Source organism: Cyprinodon variegatus, unplaced genomic scaffold (genome assembly GCF_000732505.1).
Source record: "Cyprinodon variegatus isolate N-32 unplaced genomic scaffold, C_variegatus-1.0 Scaffold2, whole genome shotgun sequence".
Classification (NCBI taxonomy): domain Eukaryota; kingdom Metazoa; phylum Chordata; class Actinopteri; order Cyprinodontiformes; family Cyprinodontidae; genus Cyprinodon; species Cyprinodon variegatus.
Window position 1 is genome coordinate 3,059,184 of NW_015150455.1, and position 18,937 is coordinate 3,078,120.

General features: G+C 37.7%; 1 protein-coding gene across 2 annotated transcripts; it reads left to right on the forward strand.

The window, feature by feature from the left end:
- The first annotated feature begins 1,646 nt into the window (after positions 1–1,646).
- On the forward strand, positions 1,647–18,575 carry LOC107101492 (lethal(3)malignant brain tumor-like protein 4). Of its 2 annotated transcripts, XM_015400553.1 has the most exons (22): positions 1,647–1,679; positions 3,888–4,022; positions 6,625–6,820; positions 6,949–7,117; positions 7,210–7,339; positions 7,486–7,537; positions 8,610–8,704; positions 8,801–8,905; positions 8,992–9,127; positions 9,223–9,314; positions 9,413–9,564; positions 9,736–9,812; positions 10,081–10,166; positions 10,509–10,619; positions 10,715–10,829; positions 10,945–11,044; positions 13,339–13,533; positions 13,764–13,865; positions 13,949–14,013; positions 14,102–14,274; positions 15,756–15,818; positions 17,221–18,575. In XM_015400553.1, exons 1-22 carry the CDS (start codon positions 1,662–1,664, stop codon positions 17,347–17,349), a joined length of 2,496 nt encoding a protein of 831 aa, XP_015256039.1. In that variant the 5' UTR covers positions 1,647–1,661; the 3' UTR covers positions 17,350–18,575. The 2 variants fall into 2 exon arrangements, with proteins under 2 accessions (XP_015256039.1, XP_015255961.1); XM_015400475.1 differs by lacking the exons at positions 1,647–1,679; positions 15,756–15,818; positions 17,221–18,575 and adding an exon at positions 2,121–2,301 and having other exon boundaries at positions 14,102–14,328.
- The last annotated feature ends 362 nt before the right edge of the window (positions 18,576–18,937 follow it).

Genomic DNA, 18,937 nt, shown 5'->3' on the forward strand with positions numbered 1-18,937 from the left:
TTGGAAGTGGAAGTTTTACTTTACCATGCTCATGGAAACACAATACAGATTTTAAGAGGTTTTAATTCTGAAATCCCACAAGATCCCACAGACCTTGATGAACTTTGATGAAAAGTATCTAGGGGTGCCCTACTGTCACTATGAATGGAAATCAGTAAACAGGGAGTTTCTTCACAATAGTCACAAACACAAAAAATATCCAAATTTTAGAGATTTTAAAGGGGTTTAATTTTGAAATCCCACATTATACCTTCATGATATTTGGTGAGAAGCATCTAGGAGTTTGTTACTGCCACTCTAAAATGAAATCAATAACTAAATAAAAGAGAGTTTCTTAGAAATATTGACAGCAACACAGAGAAAAGTGACTAATATCACATATTTTGAGGGGCTTTAATTTTGAAACTAAACTATGACCTTAACCTTGGTGAGAAGCATGTAGGGGTGCCATACTCTCTCCCTGAAATGAATTCTGTAACTGGAAATAGGGAGTTTCTTAGCAGTACTTACAGAAACATAGATAAAAGTGAACACCTTTACAAGCTCTGAGAAACTAAAGTTTGAAATACCACAGGAGACCATGATATTGGATGAGATAATCTCACTCTTAAGTGAAATCATTAACTGGGGGGGCAATGGTCACAGAAACATTGTAAAAAATGCAAATTTTATTTTTGAGAGGCTTTAATTTTGAAATTTGACAACAGATCTTAATCATATAGCATGTAGGGGTGTTCTATCATCACTAGATAAAAGTGACCTATTTTACCATTTAGACCTTGATTAGCTTTGGTGAAAAGTATCTAGGGGTGTCCTACTGTCAACCTGAAGTGGAATTAATAACTGGAAACAGGAGATTTCTTAGTAATAGTCATGGAAAATAGATAAAAAATCTCCAATTGTACAGATTTTGAGGGGCTTTAAATTTTAAATTCTTCATCAGACCTTGATTACCTCTGGTAAGAAAGATGCAGGGGTGCCTACTGTACTCCCTGAATTGAAACTTAGATAAAATAAAAGGGCACTCAAAAATAAAGTGCACAAATTACCATGTAAAACACTTACTGAAAAAAAGTATATTAAAACCATATTCATATATCCATATTCAAATTTAGACTAGAGAAGTGTGAATTAACTTATTCCAGTTGATAAACGTTAAAATTGTCGGTTTTGTTTTGAAAATTCCAAGTCAGGGTTGGTACCGTAATTCATAGTGTATGCGTGACCGATGAAAAACCATTGGAAAGTCGGTCGTTTCTGAAGTAGAGGTTGGATTGAGTTCGGCACCCAACTAGCCTATACATAAAAACAAAAAAAGTAGCGTGTTTTTCCCCTTAATAAATGCAAACAGATGAGCGGTCGAGAAAAATGTTTAAGAGAATAACTTAATTGCTTTTTACTCTGCAACTTATTTTGCTGTTGGTAGGGGCTGTTGCCTGGGAACACCCCCTTCTGAAAAGCTACCTAATGTTGTTAGACGCTTTTATTTTTATTTTATTATTTTCATTTTTTATTGGAGTTTAATAGAACATTTTCATTTTACTACTCGGTTTTATCAGCAGTTACGAATTGCATGCTCCGCCGCTCCGATATTGTGAGGGAGAAACCTAAAAACAAGTTGGAGAGATTGATTCCAGACGTTGGTTGTTCTTTGGCACGAAATGGAAGCAGGAAAGGACGTAAGCGTCAGTGTGACATTATGAATTAGACATGAATTGAAGCCATTATGATTTCTTATTAGGAACTCGATGTTTTTTTTTTTCATCTTTGATTTAGTGTATCCATTAAGCGCAGTTATGTCATGCGCATGGTAAATGTATTAAAATAGGATGATACACTAAATATTCGCTCGGTTTTGGTAAGAAGTATTACTTAAACTGCTGAGATCCGTTTTTCCTTCTGCCGGGGGCATCAAAATGAGCTGTTGAACGGGGGATTGGTGGTAAAAACAATGATACAAGGTCGCTTTAAGCATAGAGGAACCAAACGCTCCTCAATGGGAGCCGCTGCGATTCCTGTCTGCGCTCCATTGATACACACTCCTGCTTGGTGTAGCAGGAGGAGAGGGGAGCATACTTTAAACGCCCTTTTCATGGAAACGGGGGAGATCGAGTCTCCGTGAAGCTGGCAGTATTCATCAAGTCAGCCCCGATTAGAACTCTGGGCGTGTTGCGAGCGAACTTAGGCTCGCCCAAAGCGATCTGAACTTTTCCCGAGACCCAAACTTGTCAGGCAGCCGCATCTTGCGCGCATGCGCACTGTTCTTATCCAGCTCTAAATAAGAGTTAAAACAGAAACGAGGTGAGTTCCACAATTTTTCCTTATCAAAACGGCCGTTAGTTCTTCTTCATTCTGACTAACGTAGGCAAAAATATAAAAACCCGATTTTAGATTGACTAGTTGGTGTGTTTTTTTACGTGATTTCCACTTTGATTTAAAACGGCGTGAATAAATCGTTTTTTAAGTTTCTATTGAAGAAATTAAGCATGCAAAATTGTTTAATCTAATAACAGCGACGTAGTTTTATCGATTGTGCTTTTGTGATAGTCTTTAAAATATTGGCTTTTTTATATAGTTATTAACAGGTAAACTTATTTATTACAGATTGTCCTTAGCTGGCTGCATCCAGTCACAATGCTACGGCTAGCTGTTTAGCAGTCGTCCGTTCATTTCTACGGAGCGGTGTTGTGCTCAGAAAAGTACCCCAGCCGTTTGACGCACTCCCGATTTAGAACCGCTTTGTTGCGCATTTGTTTTCATACATGCATTCCGTAAAACTCTGTGATGACAAAGTTAAAAAACATTTCTCAGTCAGTTCCACCCAATTCATCGGCCCGAATCAGTGCTTTGAAACCGGGATTTGTTTTGACGGTTGGGGTGCATTTTACGACACAACACCGGCGCTAGCCGACTGTTAGCTTTGGCTAGCTACCGTAGCAACCTGGGCTGACATTCCGTGACAAGGAGAAAGTGAAGAAAAACGGACAGAGTCAATGAAAACACTCAGTCAGGAAATTACAGAGGAAGCCTTTCCTTTTGTTTGACGCGTAGAAACCTTGAACGATTAGTTTAAATGGGCAACTTAAGTAATTAACATAGTTTAAACATGTTGGTGGCCTCTTCCTATGCTCCGCCATTTTGTATAGGGCGAATGCTAATCATGGGCGCTCTTACATACACTTTATTTATAGCTAGAATAAAATTGAGGCATCAGCTGCAATGGGAAACCCAACCAGGACACACATGCCCTCACTGTTGTTTACTTTGCGCATGGTTATGTCAGCGTTGCAAACAGAAAATATGACCTTAATTCAGTGTTGAACGTGCGTCAAGTCAAAAAGGTTTAATCGTAATAAGATACGTTTTTAAACGCTTTTAAGTTTGGACAGTCAGTGCATAAAATAGTGTTCTGTGTGAAATCAATGGACATTTTGCCATTTTACCAGCTCGCCATCAGACAAACTGCCGTCTTTAAGAAATACCGTTAAAACGTGGAAAAGACGAACTTTTGTGATTAACTCAAACTTGATATGCATTTTCTCATATTTATCAGCAATCTTGACAAGTGTTTGTCCCAACAAGGTCATTTGTTTGCGTATTTGCCCCTTAGTTGACCAGCAAAACAATATTATTATTGAGTGTTTTGTCTGAAACAGAAGTGCATGGTGTACCATTGCAAACCTGCGCACGCTCGCCATCTAGCGGTGATGTTGGGTATCGCTGTTTACAAATGCAGGTTAAATCTGCGTTTTGTTCTTTGGAGAGACCAAAAGCTGACACTGTCTGCCCCACAAACAAACACACATCGATATTCCAATTAAATATCAAGTCTTCTAATAGTCAGATTATTGAAGTTATTCATTTATGTGGAAACCATCGTTTTTCAGGTAGGTGATATCAGAGGAGTGGGAATGACTGACACTCCGCCCAGTGATGGACCCTCCCAGGGAGCTGAATTTGACATGATGGGTGCTCTGGACTGGAAGGATGGCATTGCCACACTGCCAGGCAGTGATATCAGGGTACACATTTTTACTAACATATATTTATAGTGTTTTAGAAACCTAATAAAACCTCTTTTTTTTTTTTACCTTACCACCACAAATGGATATTCATTTTGTTGTCATGTAATTCTAAAGACCAATACTGAAAAATTAATGAGAGAGAAAGAGTAATGATATGTTATTTTAAAAATGAAGTGGCTTACTTTTGTATTAATACACAATGTGTTGGGTTCTTTGCTGCAGTAACATATGCAACTACTTTGGGATTTTTCCTACTAGCTTTGTACATCTGAAGACTGGAATCTTTGCTTATTTTTCCTAGAAAAATATGTTAAGCTAATTGATTCATTCACTGGATGGAGAGCAGCAGTGAATATACCTTTGCAAATTGTTATAATGCGTTTAGGTCTGGACTTTGACTAGGTCATTCTAACGTGCATATGCTTTCATCTAAACTAGTACAGTGTAGCTTAGGTTTTATGGTTAGAAGTGTCGGCCATTCTGACAGTGAGTCTTTTGCAGTCTATAACAGCATTTTTGTTATATGCTGTTTTTTGTATTTTTAGCTCCATCTTTTAATCAGTTCTGGTCGACTGATTAATCCCCCTACAACATGATGCTGTTACCACCATATACTGCTGGGATGATGGGTTTAAGTTAGAGTATTAGTTTTCCTCCAGACAGAGTTTTGCATGAAGGCCAGAAATCTTAATTCATATAGTCTATATAGTCTGTGGATTCCCTGTGAGGGAAATGTCCTTTTTGCCACCCTTCTATAAATGCCACATTTGTTGAGCTCATCAACAGATGAGTAATGGATCTCTGCTGCTGCTCCTGAGTTACCATAGAAATTTTGCTTCTTTTAAATAACACCTTTCTTTACCAAACTGTCAGGTAAAATCTGTTCTCTAGGTAGATTTGCTGTTTAACAAACTGATTCCCTTTTTTTTTTTAAATGACAGATTAAAATTTTAATTAGAGAACAACTGATAGTTCTTTTTAAGGCTGATACCGATTATGTTGGAACTAACAGTTCCCTGATATGTGCGCCTGATTCCTTCAGCCGATGTTGCTCTTTCTTCCTTCGTTCGCCTAATAAATGTGACACAATGATGAAAAAATATTGAACAAGTTTTGTTTTAAACAAAAAGAAATGTTTATGAACAAATAAAACCAAACAATAATGGATAGCAAAAGCAAAAGGAGGGATCACCAGTAATGCGGTTGGCCAGTCCAGATTATTTTGACGTCAGTGGTCTGCATCCTGTGGCTATATAGACCCTCTGCAATGACTCTTAATATTGGCTAATTGGTTTTGAACACAGTTTGATAAATACTACTACTAGAGATTTCAGGTTTTATTCTAAATATTTAAAATTTTCACAACAGAATTATAAAAGAAACAAATACATTTTCCATCTTTTCTTCTTATAATTTACTCTTAAAGTTTTTCCTTTTGCTTTTTTCCCCCCAGCGTTTTCCCACAAATATTCTGAAAATTAGAATAATGCAGAATAATACTTTCTCTTCATGAAACCTTTTTGTTTTTCCTTACCTATAAGTATAAAAATCAACAGTTTTTTTTTTTTTTAAAGGCAACAGGTTTCCTATAGCAGATATTTTACAAGAAGAGGTTATTTTTATCAAAAGGTCATGTATTATTTGTGGCTATAAACAACTTTATTGAGCTGGTCTCAGGGTAAATTGGCGCTTTGAATTTTAAAGGTTGCAAAGTCCCGGTCTAAACAATCCCACATATATTCAGCCATTATTTTTTTGGCTAATTTTTAGAGCACATATTGCTTTACCTTCCTCCACTTATATAATAAAAATGGCACAATGACAATGATAATGATAATGAAGTCTCAGTTTAAAAAAGAAGAAATCTTTTGAACAAATCAAACGAAACCGTAATGATGGATAGCAAATGCAGGGAGCAGCAATGCATGTCCTTTACATGGCCTCATGTCTTAGCTGCTGAATGTAATGAATCGCCAAATGCCTGCATGTATCGACTAATACACTGTCTGAGTCATTGGCCTATCTCTTTCTGGAATGTTCAAAGCTTTAGATATTGCTTTATAACCTAGCCATGCTTTAAACCTCTCGACATCTTTTTCTCTAACCTTTCTGCAGCCGGCCTTGGTCTTCATGGTGTTCTTTGTTCAAGAGCTCAATGTTTTTTTAAGCAAATTTCTGAAGGGCTCTACAACACAGTTAGATTAATACTGGGATTAAATACGAACAGGATGACATTATTGACCAATAATTCTGAAGGGCGTTGGTTGCTTTGAATCATGTTTGAGTTTTAGAGAAATGAGGAGTTGATGCATAAAGTATATTTCTGCTCTTATGCTCCTTTTGTTTGAATGTTTTTTTAATCGTTTGTTAAGTACATAATATCCAGATTAAATACCTGGAAGGTTATTTCAAAAGGTAGAGGAAAAAGTTAAGGGCATGTGAATACTGTCATTTTTTAAATTTTGTTCAAAGACATGTAATTAACTTCATTCATCACTTCATAATGACTTTGTCTTGTAAGGGTTTAGCTTAGCTGACCAGGAACCAAAGAATCTGAAGTTCTGATGATTATATATGCTGGTTTCTCTCATTGTTTCAGTTCCGCATGACAGAGTTTGGGACCCTAGAAATTGTCACAGACGTTGAGGTCAAAGGGCAGGAGGCTGAGCCTCATCGTGAGACCTTGAACCCAGTGCGGTCTCACACTCCCACCCCTCCACCAGAAGTCCAAAAACAGGCCAGCATGGCCGCAGCACTGGTCCCTCTGGGCAAGCCAGGCTCATCCCAAGCTAAAGGTATGATGGTCTCTGTTTTTACCACTGTTACTGTGAGGAACAAAAGTTCAAATTTTATAGAATTACCAATTCAGTCAATCCTCTTATATTGTATGTTTGAGCTGCTGGTGCTTTGCTGGTGTTTTCAGAGGAGGACCGCGGTATGGAGGTTGGCCCCAGGGCCAAAGCTAGTTCTGGGACAGACACAGGTCCAAATGGGGAGCTGTTAAGGTGTCGGGGCTGTGATGGCCATGTTTCCAGGCACGCTCTTATCGAAGGAAAATACTGTGGTTCTTGTGTTCATCACTGTAGTGGCAGGTAAACAACAACAAAAAAGAATAAAAAACACACTGATCTCCTGTCACCGCTACCACCTGAAATTGTTTTATTTGCTATTTCCATTGTCACAGATCCTCTCCAGCAGAAGTGCGCGACAGTCAAGCAGTGGAAGGCGAGCGGCTGGGGAAACGCGTCCGCAAAAAGAGGAAGATCTACATGGAATCTGGTGATGAAGAGGAGGACAATCAAGAAGAACCAGAGGTGAACACAACACAACAGCACAGACACAGCTGTCTGCAATGCTTGCTTCATGTTTTTTTATGTGTATTAATGTTTTATTTAGTTAATTTTAGTTATGTTTTGAAAGAAATAGTTAAATATGTTGTTTTACTTTTTTGGTCTTATAGGAAAAGGCCAAGGCTACCAAAAGCAGGAGGGGAACCAAAATGGCCAAACTTGGTAGGTTTGGTTGTTGCTTGTAAATAAAACAGAAAATATAAAAAAAAATATATAATAAATAAATAAATGAAACTTTAAATAGAACTAAAAGCCAATGGGGGTTTGGTTTAGGGCAGGGATGTAACATAATGTGTTATCTTAGTTGCTCTAGATTTAAAGGACTAATGAAGATTGTTCATGGATAGAAAGGGAGATGGACATTTCCTGTGTATTACAATTTGAATCATTCATGGATACAATAAAAAAAATTTAATCAAAGTAGGTCTGAAAAAATACATTTTTTTACAGACTTCATTCTATATTCTCCATCCAACCACCCATAACTCTGGAAATGTTTAGTTTGGAAAAGAGAGAAATCTTGTTTTGGTGGATTTGTAGGATGTAATACATCAGGTAATCTGTCTGTCTATAACTGCGTTTCCATTAATCAGAATCAGAAATACTTTAATAATCCCAGAGGGAAATTACTTTTGTTACACGCTCCAGTTACAGTTATATATATATATATATATATATATACACATCCAACTACACAAGATAATAAAGATAAAAAGATAAAAACATATACAAATATAGCTCTTCTGTATATCCATATATGTATGTATATATATGCATATGTAAAACTAAATCCAAGTAAAGTGATAAATCCAAGTGAAGTGATACGTGGCGAAAATTCAAATTACTAAAATTGTAATTCCAAAAATAAATGTGCTAAATGGAAGCACTGCTATTTTGAAAAAAACTCAGGTTTCTAGGGTCATTTTCAGGATGCATCAAAATTATATTTCACAAACCTTCAATGGAAGCATTGTGATCTGAAACTGAATCTTACTTCCTTTTAAAAAGACAAAGGATGATGGCACAGCATATTTAGATTTATAAGGTAATATGGGTATATCTCATGTGTTTACATCTTGCCATGTTGTTTTAAGTTATCACCTGAACAAATGTATTCTTGTTCGTTTTTCATGGAAATACCGGAATTGCGAAAATTCCTCCTTTTTCTAAATTAGCTGAATATTGGCATAGTTTTGTGTATATCTGTAATGGAAATGTTTATTTTGTTTGTCAGTGACTACCATGGCCAATAAGAAGCGGGCATGGAGCTGGCCTGCCTACCTGGACGAGGGGCGAACTATTGCTGCACCTGTGAAACTTTTCAAAGAAGTACAAACTATCATTTTGCTTTTACTTTGTTTTTTTTCTGGTTTACTCTCGTGTTTATTTTGTCTGCTATAACTTTGTTGTGCATTTATGTTGCAGCATCAGTCATTTCCTCAAAGCAGGAACAGTTTTAAGGTTGGAATGAAGCTTGAAGGACTTGACCCATCTCACCCGTCTCTCTTCTGTGTGCTCAGTGTTGCAGAGGTGGGAATGATGCTTATGTCTGTTTTTTTGTCTGTCATTATTATATTTTCTTATCCAGATAGATGGGTTTTCATCTTGTCTTGCAGATCCAGGGTTACAGAGTTAGACTCCACTTCGACGGTTACCCTGAATGCTACGACTTCTGGGCTAATGCTGACTCGTGGGACCTGAAACCAGCTGGCTGGTGTGAGAAGAACGGACACAAATTGTTACTGCCTAAAGGTGGTCACCAAATTGTTTGTTTACTCAGCTTAAATTGTAACATATTTTGTTCTGAAAATGAAATAACTGGACCTGATGTTTAAACTGACCTGTAGGCTGTAAAGAGGGAGAGTTTAACTGGAGCATGTATGTGAAAAACTGCAGAGGCCAACTGGCTCCAAAGCACCTTTTCAAGAGCCTCAACACTGTGAGTTTTAACCAAACAATAAATGACTACATGATCTGATTCATTTATATCTGACTGTGTTGTCATTTATGTAACCCATGTCACTCTTGTTGTTGTAGTCTGTGACTCCTTCTGGATTCAGAGCGGGGATGAAACTGGAAGCAGCCGACAGGAAGAACCCTTCGCAGATCTGTGTAGCAACAATAGCTGCTGTTGTTGACAACCGCCTTCTTATTCATTTTGACAGCCTGGATGACACACATGATTACTGGTAGGTTTGTTACCCAGGTGTTTTTCTCCATCTGCATGCCAAAAGTTGAATTGTGAATCCTGTTTGGAAAAATGCAGTTCAATTATCTCTTGGATGTTTTCAATTGTTTCATGGTTAGTATTAGATGAATTTATTCCATAGATTTAACTTGTTTATATGTTGTTATGGAAGGTGTGATGCCAGCAGTCCATACATCCATCCGGTTGGTTTCTGTGCAGAAGCTCAGCTGACTCTAACAACTCCACCTGGTAAGACAATAAGTGTGTTTTTGAACAGTTACTGAATCATATAATCATTACTAATAGCTTACTGTTTTCACCGATCAATGGCAATAAAACTATAAAGGTCTGTGACAGAATTGCTTAAATAAAAGCACCAAAAGATACTGACTATGAGCAGATGGGGAATTCAATTGTGCATGTTGTCACTGTGTTAATAATTAGAGGTGTCTTAACTTTCGGCATCCTTTATGAGTGTTTTCAAAGGTTCCACTAATACTTTCTTGTTTCTTCTTAGAATATAAAGATTCCACAAATTTCTCATGGGAAAAGTATATGGAGGAAACGGGAACACAGGCTGCTCCTGCAAGAGCTTTCAAACCGGTACGGTTCTAACAAACAAACAAATATTTTTATTCTATTTAGTTTTGTCTCATAGACCAAAGAGGCATTGTTACCCTGCTAACTTACTATTAGAGGTTAATATTATCCTTAACATTTAAAAAAATATAACCTACATTGTTTTTATGAACTTAAAAATACACCAATAATTATATAACTAAATATCAGTGTTGCATTTTTTATCACTCAGCAGCACTGCAGTCTTATTGTTTCAGCCATTCTTTGGTATTAATTTACTTTTGATGAAAAGCTGAGCTGTCTGCTTGACTGGGAACCTATTTATTTATAATTCTCATATGTTTTCAAACTATTGCCTCTTTGCAGCGGCCTCCTCATGGCTTCCAGGTGGGGATGAAGGTGGAAGCAGTTGATAAAAGGAACCCCATGCTAATTCGTGTAGCTACTATTGTAGACACAGAAGACCACAGACTGAAGGTGCAATAAGTCTCCAGAGATGTTTTACATTACAAAGTCCCTCCATGCTTTGCTTGTGTGATTAATTTTTTATTTTTCTCGCCACTCTCTCTTAGATTCACTTTGATGGATGGAATAGTGATTATGACTACTGGATTGAGACAGACTGCCCCGATCTGCACCCTGTAGGATGGTGTCAGAAAACTGGACACCCGTTACAGCACCCCAACAGTGAGCCATGCTATTTGCTCACTTGACCTCACTTTCTGATTTTCATCTTAGCTTTCGATGCACGGGTTTCGCAGAAAGCATTGAACTATTGCCGCCTTGTGTTTTTATGTTTCAGGCACAAGTGATGTATTGCCTGCCCCAGGACAAGGTTGTCCCACCCCAGGATGCAACGGCGTGGGACACATAAGGGGACCTCGCTATGGGACACACTACACGTAAGTTGCCTTTTCCTTAGTCAGTGTTGTGTTGTATTAAGGGATAACATACCATCTGCAAAAGTTTGGGATATATTTGGGTTAATGAAGTTTGGATAGTATGGAAAGAGAAAATAACAGATGGACAAGTATTGGCGCATCCTTCCTTCCTCCTTTCAAATTTAACTACTTTATTCTGTCAATGTGGCACAATTTCAATGGAAGGACATTTAGGGACACTGTTTATAGTCATTAAGATGTTTTTGTCTTTAATGTGTTGGTAATACCCATCTGTCTAACTGAAGGAAAGTTCTTTATTTCAATTGCTCTTTAATTTACTCTTTTAAAATCTTTTCTTACTAAAAAGACCTGTTAATGGTCATTAAACCCTAGTAAGCGTTCCTCCCTTGTATATTCAAGGATTTCTTTTATTATCATAGCATCTCACACTTGCATGTTTGTGGTATGTGTGTATATATATATATATATATATATATATATATATATATATATATATATATATACATGGACAAAATTGTTATTGCCCCTCATTTTATAAAAGAAAATCCCACGTTGGTCACATAAATAAGTTGAATATGATTAAAGTAATAACAAATAAAATATCAATGAAAATGAAAAAAAAGGAAAATCAGACACTTCTTTTCAACCTTGCTTCAACAGAATTTTAAAAAATTGAACTCAACAAACAGGCTTGACAAAAATGATGATATCCTTAAATTTATATTTTTTTTTTGCACAACCTTCTGAGGCAGTCGCTGCAATCAATTGACTCCTGTTACTGTTAATGAGACTGCTGTTCCTCTCAGCAGGCATTTTGTTTCCACTCCTCATGAACAAACTGCTCCAGTTGTCTCTGGTTTGAAGGAACCTTTTCCAGACGGGACGTTTCAGCTTCTTCCAAAGATGCTCAATAGGATTTAGATCAGGGCTCATAGGAGGCCGCTTCAGAATAGTTATATGTTTTCCTCTTGGCCGTTCGTGGGTGTTTGTAGCTGTTTATTTTGGGTCATTATCCTGTTAAAAACCCAGGATCTGCGACTGACACCAAGCTCTCTGACCCTGAGCAGCACTTTTCTCTCGAGAATCCCTTGATAGTCTTGGGATTTCACCATGCAGAGATTTTTGCACCAAGCAGAGATTCTAGACACCCTGTGCCAGATGAAGCAAAGCAGCCCCAGAGCATAACAGATCCTCCTCTATGTTTCTCATTAGGGAAAGTGTTCTTCTTTTGATATACTTAATCTCTCAATTTGTGAACATAGTACTGATATTTGTTGACAAAAAGTTCAATTCTTGTCTCATCTGTCCATGGGAAATTCTCTTAAGAGGTTTGTGGTATCTTATGAACTTTGATAAATTCCAGTCTGGATTTTTTTCAATGTTTTCCTCCTTGGACGTCGTTCTTTAAGTCCTCTGTGGCTCAAACAATGATGGATGGCGCAATGTGAGAATGATGTTCCTTGAGCTTTAAGTTCAGCTTTAAACTCTAGAAGTTTTTCCTGATACCTTTTATTATAATTAAAATGATCTGTCTTTAGTTTTCTTCCTGCTGCCGGAGCAGTTGGCTACAGTCTCATAAATCTTACATTTCTTGATAATATGTGCAGCTATAGTCACAGGAACATCAAGCTGCATGGAGATGGTATTATAGCCTTTACCTTTGACATGATTGACTATGATTTTCTCTCTAATCTCCAGAGACAACTCTTTCCTATACTTCCTCTGGTCTATGTTGAATGTGGTCACAGCACAGTGGCTATCTGCCCTACATATAGACCTGCTGACTGATTACAAGGCTGTAGACACCTTTAATTGTAATTAGTGCACACACCTTGATTTAACATCTTTCTTTGGTTTTATTATTTTCAGTTTTTCCTCGGACTGCCATCGTTAAAAGCAATGCCTTACTTTCATTTTTGTAATTTTCATAAAATTACCTAATATTTCATTTGTCATATTCAAGTTTTATTTGTGTAACCATTGTGTGTTTTACTTTCATTAAATAAGGGTTACAGTTTTGTCCATGTCCATAAAGTAAAATCTTTTCCTATTTTTATTTAGCAATGGCAGAAAAAGAGGACAGAGCCTCTGTGTTCTCAGATGTCAATAATATTTGTGTGGGTGGGTAGCAGTCTAAATGTGTTGCTGCTCTCTGTGTTTGTGAGAATCAAAGTGATAATGGCAGCCTCCACCTCCTATTTGTTGCAGTATGTTCGATGCTAAAATGCTAAATAAATGTAAAGTGCTGTTTTTTGTATAACGGGAAGAAATGTGGATCTTCTTCTTGTGTGCAGCCAGGTGAGCTGCCCTTACTCTGAGATAAACCTGAACAAGGAGGGTTTGTTGCCCGATCGTCTCGGCGGAGAGCGGCCTCCTGTCCTCAATGTACCTCCACCACGGGGGCGGCGCCCCGAACCTCATCCAAACAATCCGCCTCAAAATCCATCAGCACCAGTACAGACTGACCCACCTGCGGAATCACCAAGCAGGTTTGTTCCTAAACAAATGTGGGAAGTTTTAACAAAAAACAAGCAGCCCAGTTAAAAAGCTCACCAACATGACAGTGGTGCTGAAAGGCTGGAGGCTTCAATAGATTTAACCTCACCTTGGTTCTGCAAATGATTTCGATTGGCACTAATATAGTGCTTTGATAAACTACCATATATTTATACAGATATTTGAAAGGATTTGTATCTGAAACTAGTATCTCTGTTGCTAGGAAACCAATGACTGGAGAAGCTGAGCTTCCAGAGTGCAACAACAAATCCGAGCCACTGAGTGGAGCCAACGAGCAAAGCACCAATGGAACACGGCCTAAACGGTAGCTGCCTGGCAATAATTCCTCTCCGCTGAGCCAAAAGTATCTTCTGAACTTTTGTCTTGTGTTTTCTTGTTTGGCTTCAGGATGGCTCCACTTCCCAAGTACCTAACAATGCACTATGTCAAGGATGAGATTAGTGATGGAAAATGTAAGTGGGGGGGCTTAGAAAGTGGCAAAAGGAAGCCAGCACATCAATGCTGCATCCCACTGACTGCTGTTCTGTTCTCTGTCTGCAGCTTCTCCAGAAACCATATCCCTGCAGCAAGCGCTCCACGAGTCTGTGTTCTCCCCCGGCATCGCCGCCTCTCCCCCGCACAGAGTGGCTCTGTGCTGGGACAAACACTGCCAGCTACTGCCTGAGGTCCTGGGTCTGACCGCCAAGAGAGTGGCCGCTTGGAGTGCAGAGGAGGTCAGACATGTTTACAAACTAAGATCAGACATGCTTCTCATTCACTAATCCAACAGGAAGACAACTAGAGGTTCAGAAGAACGCCAGCTGCTGATGAATCTTCCACAAGAGCTTTTCTGGTCTCTTGGATTCAATGATCATCATCTAGGTTTAACAAAAGCACCAAAAGGGTGTTTACATCAGAAAATAACTAGAAATATACGAAAAGATTGAATAATAACCTTTGAAGATTTTCAGTTTGAATTGAACTGGCTGCTGACAGTCAAATTTGATACTCAGAAATATCTTTTCTCTCTTAGCATAGTTGTAGCATTAGCATTACAAAAACTAAAAATAAGTACAAATTTCTTAAAATAAGTGTATTTGCACCTAATTGGAGTACATAAATAAGATGATCTGCCAATGAAATGAGTATTTTTACTCTTAAAATAAGATCATTAGACAATATGAACTTGAATTAAGACAATGTAATTGGGTTTTTTTTATTTGAAATGTAAATTGTCTTGTTCCATTGTCAAGGAGTCTCACCTGTTTAATTCAAGAAAAAAAGCACTTTGAGAAGAATTGACTTACTTGGATTGACATTTTTATTTCAGTGAGCCAACTCTGACAACGCCCTTCAGTGAGGAGGCTTTTGCCAAGCCAAAAAAGACAAAGCTAACTACTTTTGTGATCATTGGGAAAAGTCAAGAAAAGTGCAGAACTGTAGAAGCATTTGGAAAGGAAACTGCATTTGAAGGCATCCTGAGATCTGTCTGCCCTTATACAGGCCAAGATAGAGCCAGACATCAGGATAGCTGGAATGTTGCCATGTTTCTTTATTTGACCCCTTTTTTTTATTTTATTTACCTTTCCACCCTTTTTTGCTTAAGAAAACAGTTGAAAGCGTTTTGGACGTTTCAAGTTAAGATTAGGTTCTAAATCCTTCAGGGAAAAGTCTCAAAAGCCGATCCTAGAGGGCATCCTGCAACTTGTAGATGTCTGTGATTCAGTGAAGGGAAATGAAAAGATAACGTCATTAGAATGACTCCTTCCCTTTGTATGCAGAAAAGGCTCTGATATCTAACACCCCCCTGCTTTTAGGGACTAGATGCTTGTTTTCAAACTCTAGTCTAACCAACTAGGCTAAACACTACAAAAATCAAATTAAAATCTATTTTTTTATCTTTTTTACTAAAAACCCTGATTCACAGCAGCGGCTCTCTCTCACTCAGGCTGCGTGATGCTGCCTTTTCTCCTGGACTAAATAAGTCCTGACAGTTCATCGCCACAACGCTACAGGAAATATTTTCAATGCTGTGTGCCTGTCTTTTTCTATTATAGGTCTTATCGCAGCCTGAATCAGATTAAATAAGTATAGGAATGTTGAGTTTGGAAATTAGGGACAACACTATGATACATGCATCTTCACAGATGAACAGTAAAGGAATGAAATGTTGCCCTAAACAAGCTCACTTTTCTCTTGTTTTCTTGTCATGTAGGTGGCTGGTTTTGTTAAAGGACTTCCAGGATGTAAAGAACATGCTGCTACTTTTAAAACAGAGGTGAGCACTTCCTTTTTCTCTAGAGGAACAATACAGTTCCATAAGTTAGAGATCTGGCATTTTAAAGTGCCTCTATTGTTCCAAATGTTTTTCTGCTCCTATAGAGGAGGTTCTCCTCCAACCTGACTGGTTTCCACTTTAGTTTTCATGAAGCAGTTTGGGACAGGAGCTCTAATAAAGAGACTCTGCAGCAATAATTTATTGTTGTGACCGGGCGTGTTTAATATTTCATTATCGCTGGCAGTGGTGTGTTGTCTGGTGTTTTGGGGGCCTTAGTTTGCACACGTTTCCTAATTTATGCAGGTTTGAGCCTTTTCAGGGAAAACGTGCAAGATTTGTAATGAAATGTTTCTTGCTTATAAAATACTTGATTAATTTAATCGAAGAAATTTGAAAATAAATTGTCACATTAAAGCATGCTTCCATCTTGGTGGAAGTCTATAGTAGATCTGCCATTCGCTTCTCTCTGAAGCTTCATAGCACCTTTCTACCAAAATTCTATCTTCATCAAAGAACAACCTCCCCCAAGCCTGATGCAGCCCCCACCGTGTTTCCCTTTACCTTTAGCAATTTGAAAGGTTGAAATAGTTTTGAAATTTTCATTGGTTTTTAGTATTAACTTCTGATTTTCAATTCTATTTTAGTTTTAATTCATTTTTAGTGTTTGTTAATTTTGTTTTGTTTTTTGGGGGTTTCAGTTATAGGTTTAGTATTTTATATAATCCATCTTGTATAATGAGGGCTAGACAAAAAAAAATAAAATAATAAAATCCAATATAAGGCTATATACATCTGCAGAAACACAAATAACCTGCAACTGAAAACTGGGCCTTATATTAGTGCATTGTGATAAAGATACAAATAAAACTAAGCACATTCTTTAATGTCGTTTTTTTTTTTTTTTTTTTTTTTGCAAGGTCTGGTGGTTTTTATCTTTATTTCAGTTAAAACTTTTTTTTTTTTAATTCTAGTTTTCGTCATTTCTTTAGTTGCAGCTAATGATAATTACTTTGGCAATTTGCATGTTGGCCATAAATATCAGTTTCGGTCTAATCTGACAAGAGAAGCTTCCTTCAAACATTTGGCTTTATCCTCTACATCAGCTGTGATAGTTTTTAAAATCCATTTTTTGCTTCAAACCTCTTTGAATCCCCCTCCCTGAGTATTCTGCTCTGTTAATCTAATTTTTAATCTAAAGTTTTTCATCTGACCTTTGGTAGGAACACTTTTCCAAAAGACTGTATATCATCTTTGCTAACTGTATATGAGGTCTAAAGAAACGTTTTCCTTCAAAACTCATGCATTTAGTTTGTAGGTTTATACATTTGTACATCTGAATTTATTTAACTGCTTTAATATAAAAAAATGAAGAAAATAATTCTTTTTCTCTCTGTCTATTCAGCAAATTGATGGCGAGGCCTTCCTGCTTCTCACCCAAGCAGACATCGTTAAGATTCTGTCCATCAAGCTCGGACCCGCTTTAAAGATCTACAACTCCATCCTCATGCTGAAGAATGCAGACGAAGAGTGAGACCTGACCTAAGGGGGTGGATCTCTTCCCCCATCCAGGTCCTCCAGTCGATCCACTCAGCCGTGGCTCAACATCGGACCTTTGATTAACAAAAGAGAATTCAACCAGAACAAGGCCAGTTCGCTTTGTTGTGCAATGGTGGAACTACCAGAGAGGAAAGGAGAAAGAGAAAGCCTTTGACTGGAAGGTTTCCATTCTCTCCCCTCTTTTTCTCTACGACAGCCAGCTTTAGAGAGTATTTTAAGACACCATACGGATTTACTAACCTGATTTGTGTTTGTTTACAGAATCTTAAAAACATGCAGGAGCCTTTAAGGCTTCTTAATATTGTACAGTTTACAGATTGGATTTATTGTCCCAGTTGTTGGATTACTTGTTTGTGAAGAAAGGATGTTCTGGCCGGCAAAACTAGTTTGTTTTGTTTGTTTTGCTGGTTTGTTTGTGAGTTTTTTTTTGGTTTTTTTAAAGCTGCAAAATACAATCATAAAAATATGGGGGAGATTTTAAAATGTGAAACCTTGTGGCGGAGAGGCACCTAAGTTTTTCTCCAATAAATTGGAAAGGGATGACTGCTTGGTAGGCTCAAAGAGCAAAGTGTTTGGTTAATCCAGAGCAGGAGATCCTTAAAACCAAGTCTTTGTTTGTCTGTAGATATGATTAAGTATGTTTGAGGAATGGAGACGCAGTTTCCCACCATCCTGTGTAGGATGGGTTTCTGGTCAACGGATTGTTTTTGGAGCGAACAGCAAGGATGGACTCGCTAAATCAAGGAACCCTCCTGCCTCTAGAGATGAAACGGATGCTGAACCAGCTGCTTTTGGTTTGTTCTTGTAGCAACACATGAATATGAATGTTAAACAACTCCAAGTTGTTTTGGTATCCATCTTATTCTGTTGTTCAAATAAGCTCTAACTTTAAATGTAAATACAACTAAAATAAGAAACCTATCTCTCTCCCTGCCTTGGTTTAGTCCTGCTTCATTATGCAAAGACTAATAATCTGAGTGTTTGGGCAAAGAAGACATGAAAGCAGTGAACTGATTAAAAACAAAATATTTTAATGATAAGGGGAGAGCCTTTGTTGGAGTGTTTGTAAATATGCGTGTACCACAGCGAGTTGGATGTTTACATCAGTTACTGTTGATATGCAAACAGCTTTTATTTATGTTTTGTAAATTATAGAACAACGGTACGCTGCTCTGCCTCCTCTAATGGAACGTGTGAACGGGAGACAATAAATGAAATGCACACTTTTTGCTGTCCTTATTGCACCCCAGCCAAGCCATAAACCCACAGATCATTTGAAGCGTCGCTCCAGGTCTATTTGCCATCTGTGGCACACCAACCCACTGGTTCTTAATGCTCTGTCAAACTGCATTTGACAGATCCTTTGAGTCCAGCAGAAGTCTAAAAATCATCCAGTATTTCTATTTTTTTGTGTGTGTGTGTTTGGGTAAATCTAAAGCAACACCTAGTGATTAAGAAGCCCAACCTTTTAGTGAAGCAGGATTATCTGTTTTTGTTCTTTTTTTTTTAGTCTCAACATATTTATTTATTTATATGCTGGCTACAAAAACAAGCCACATAGG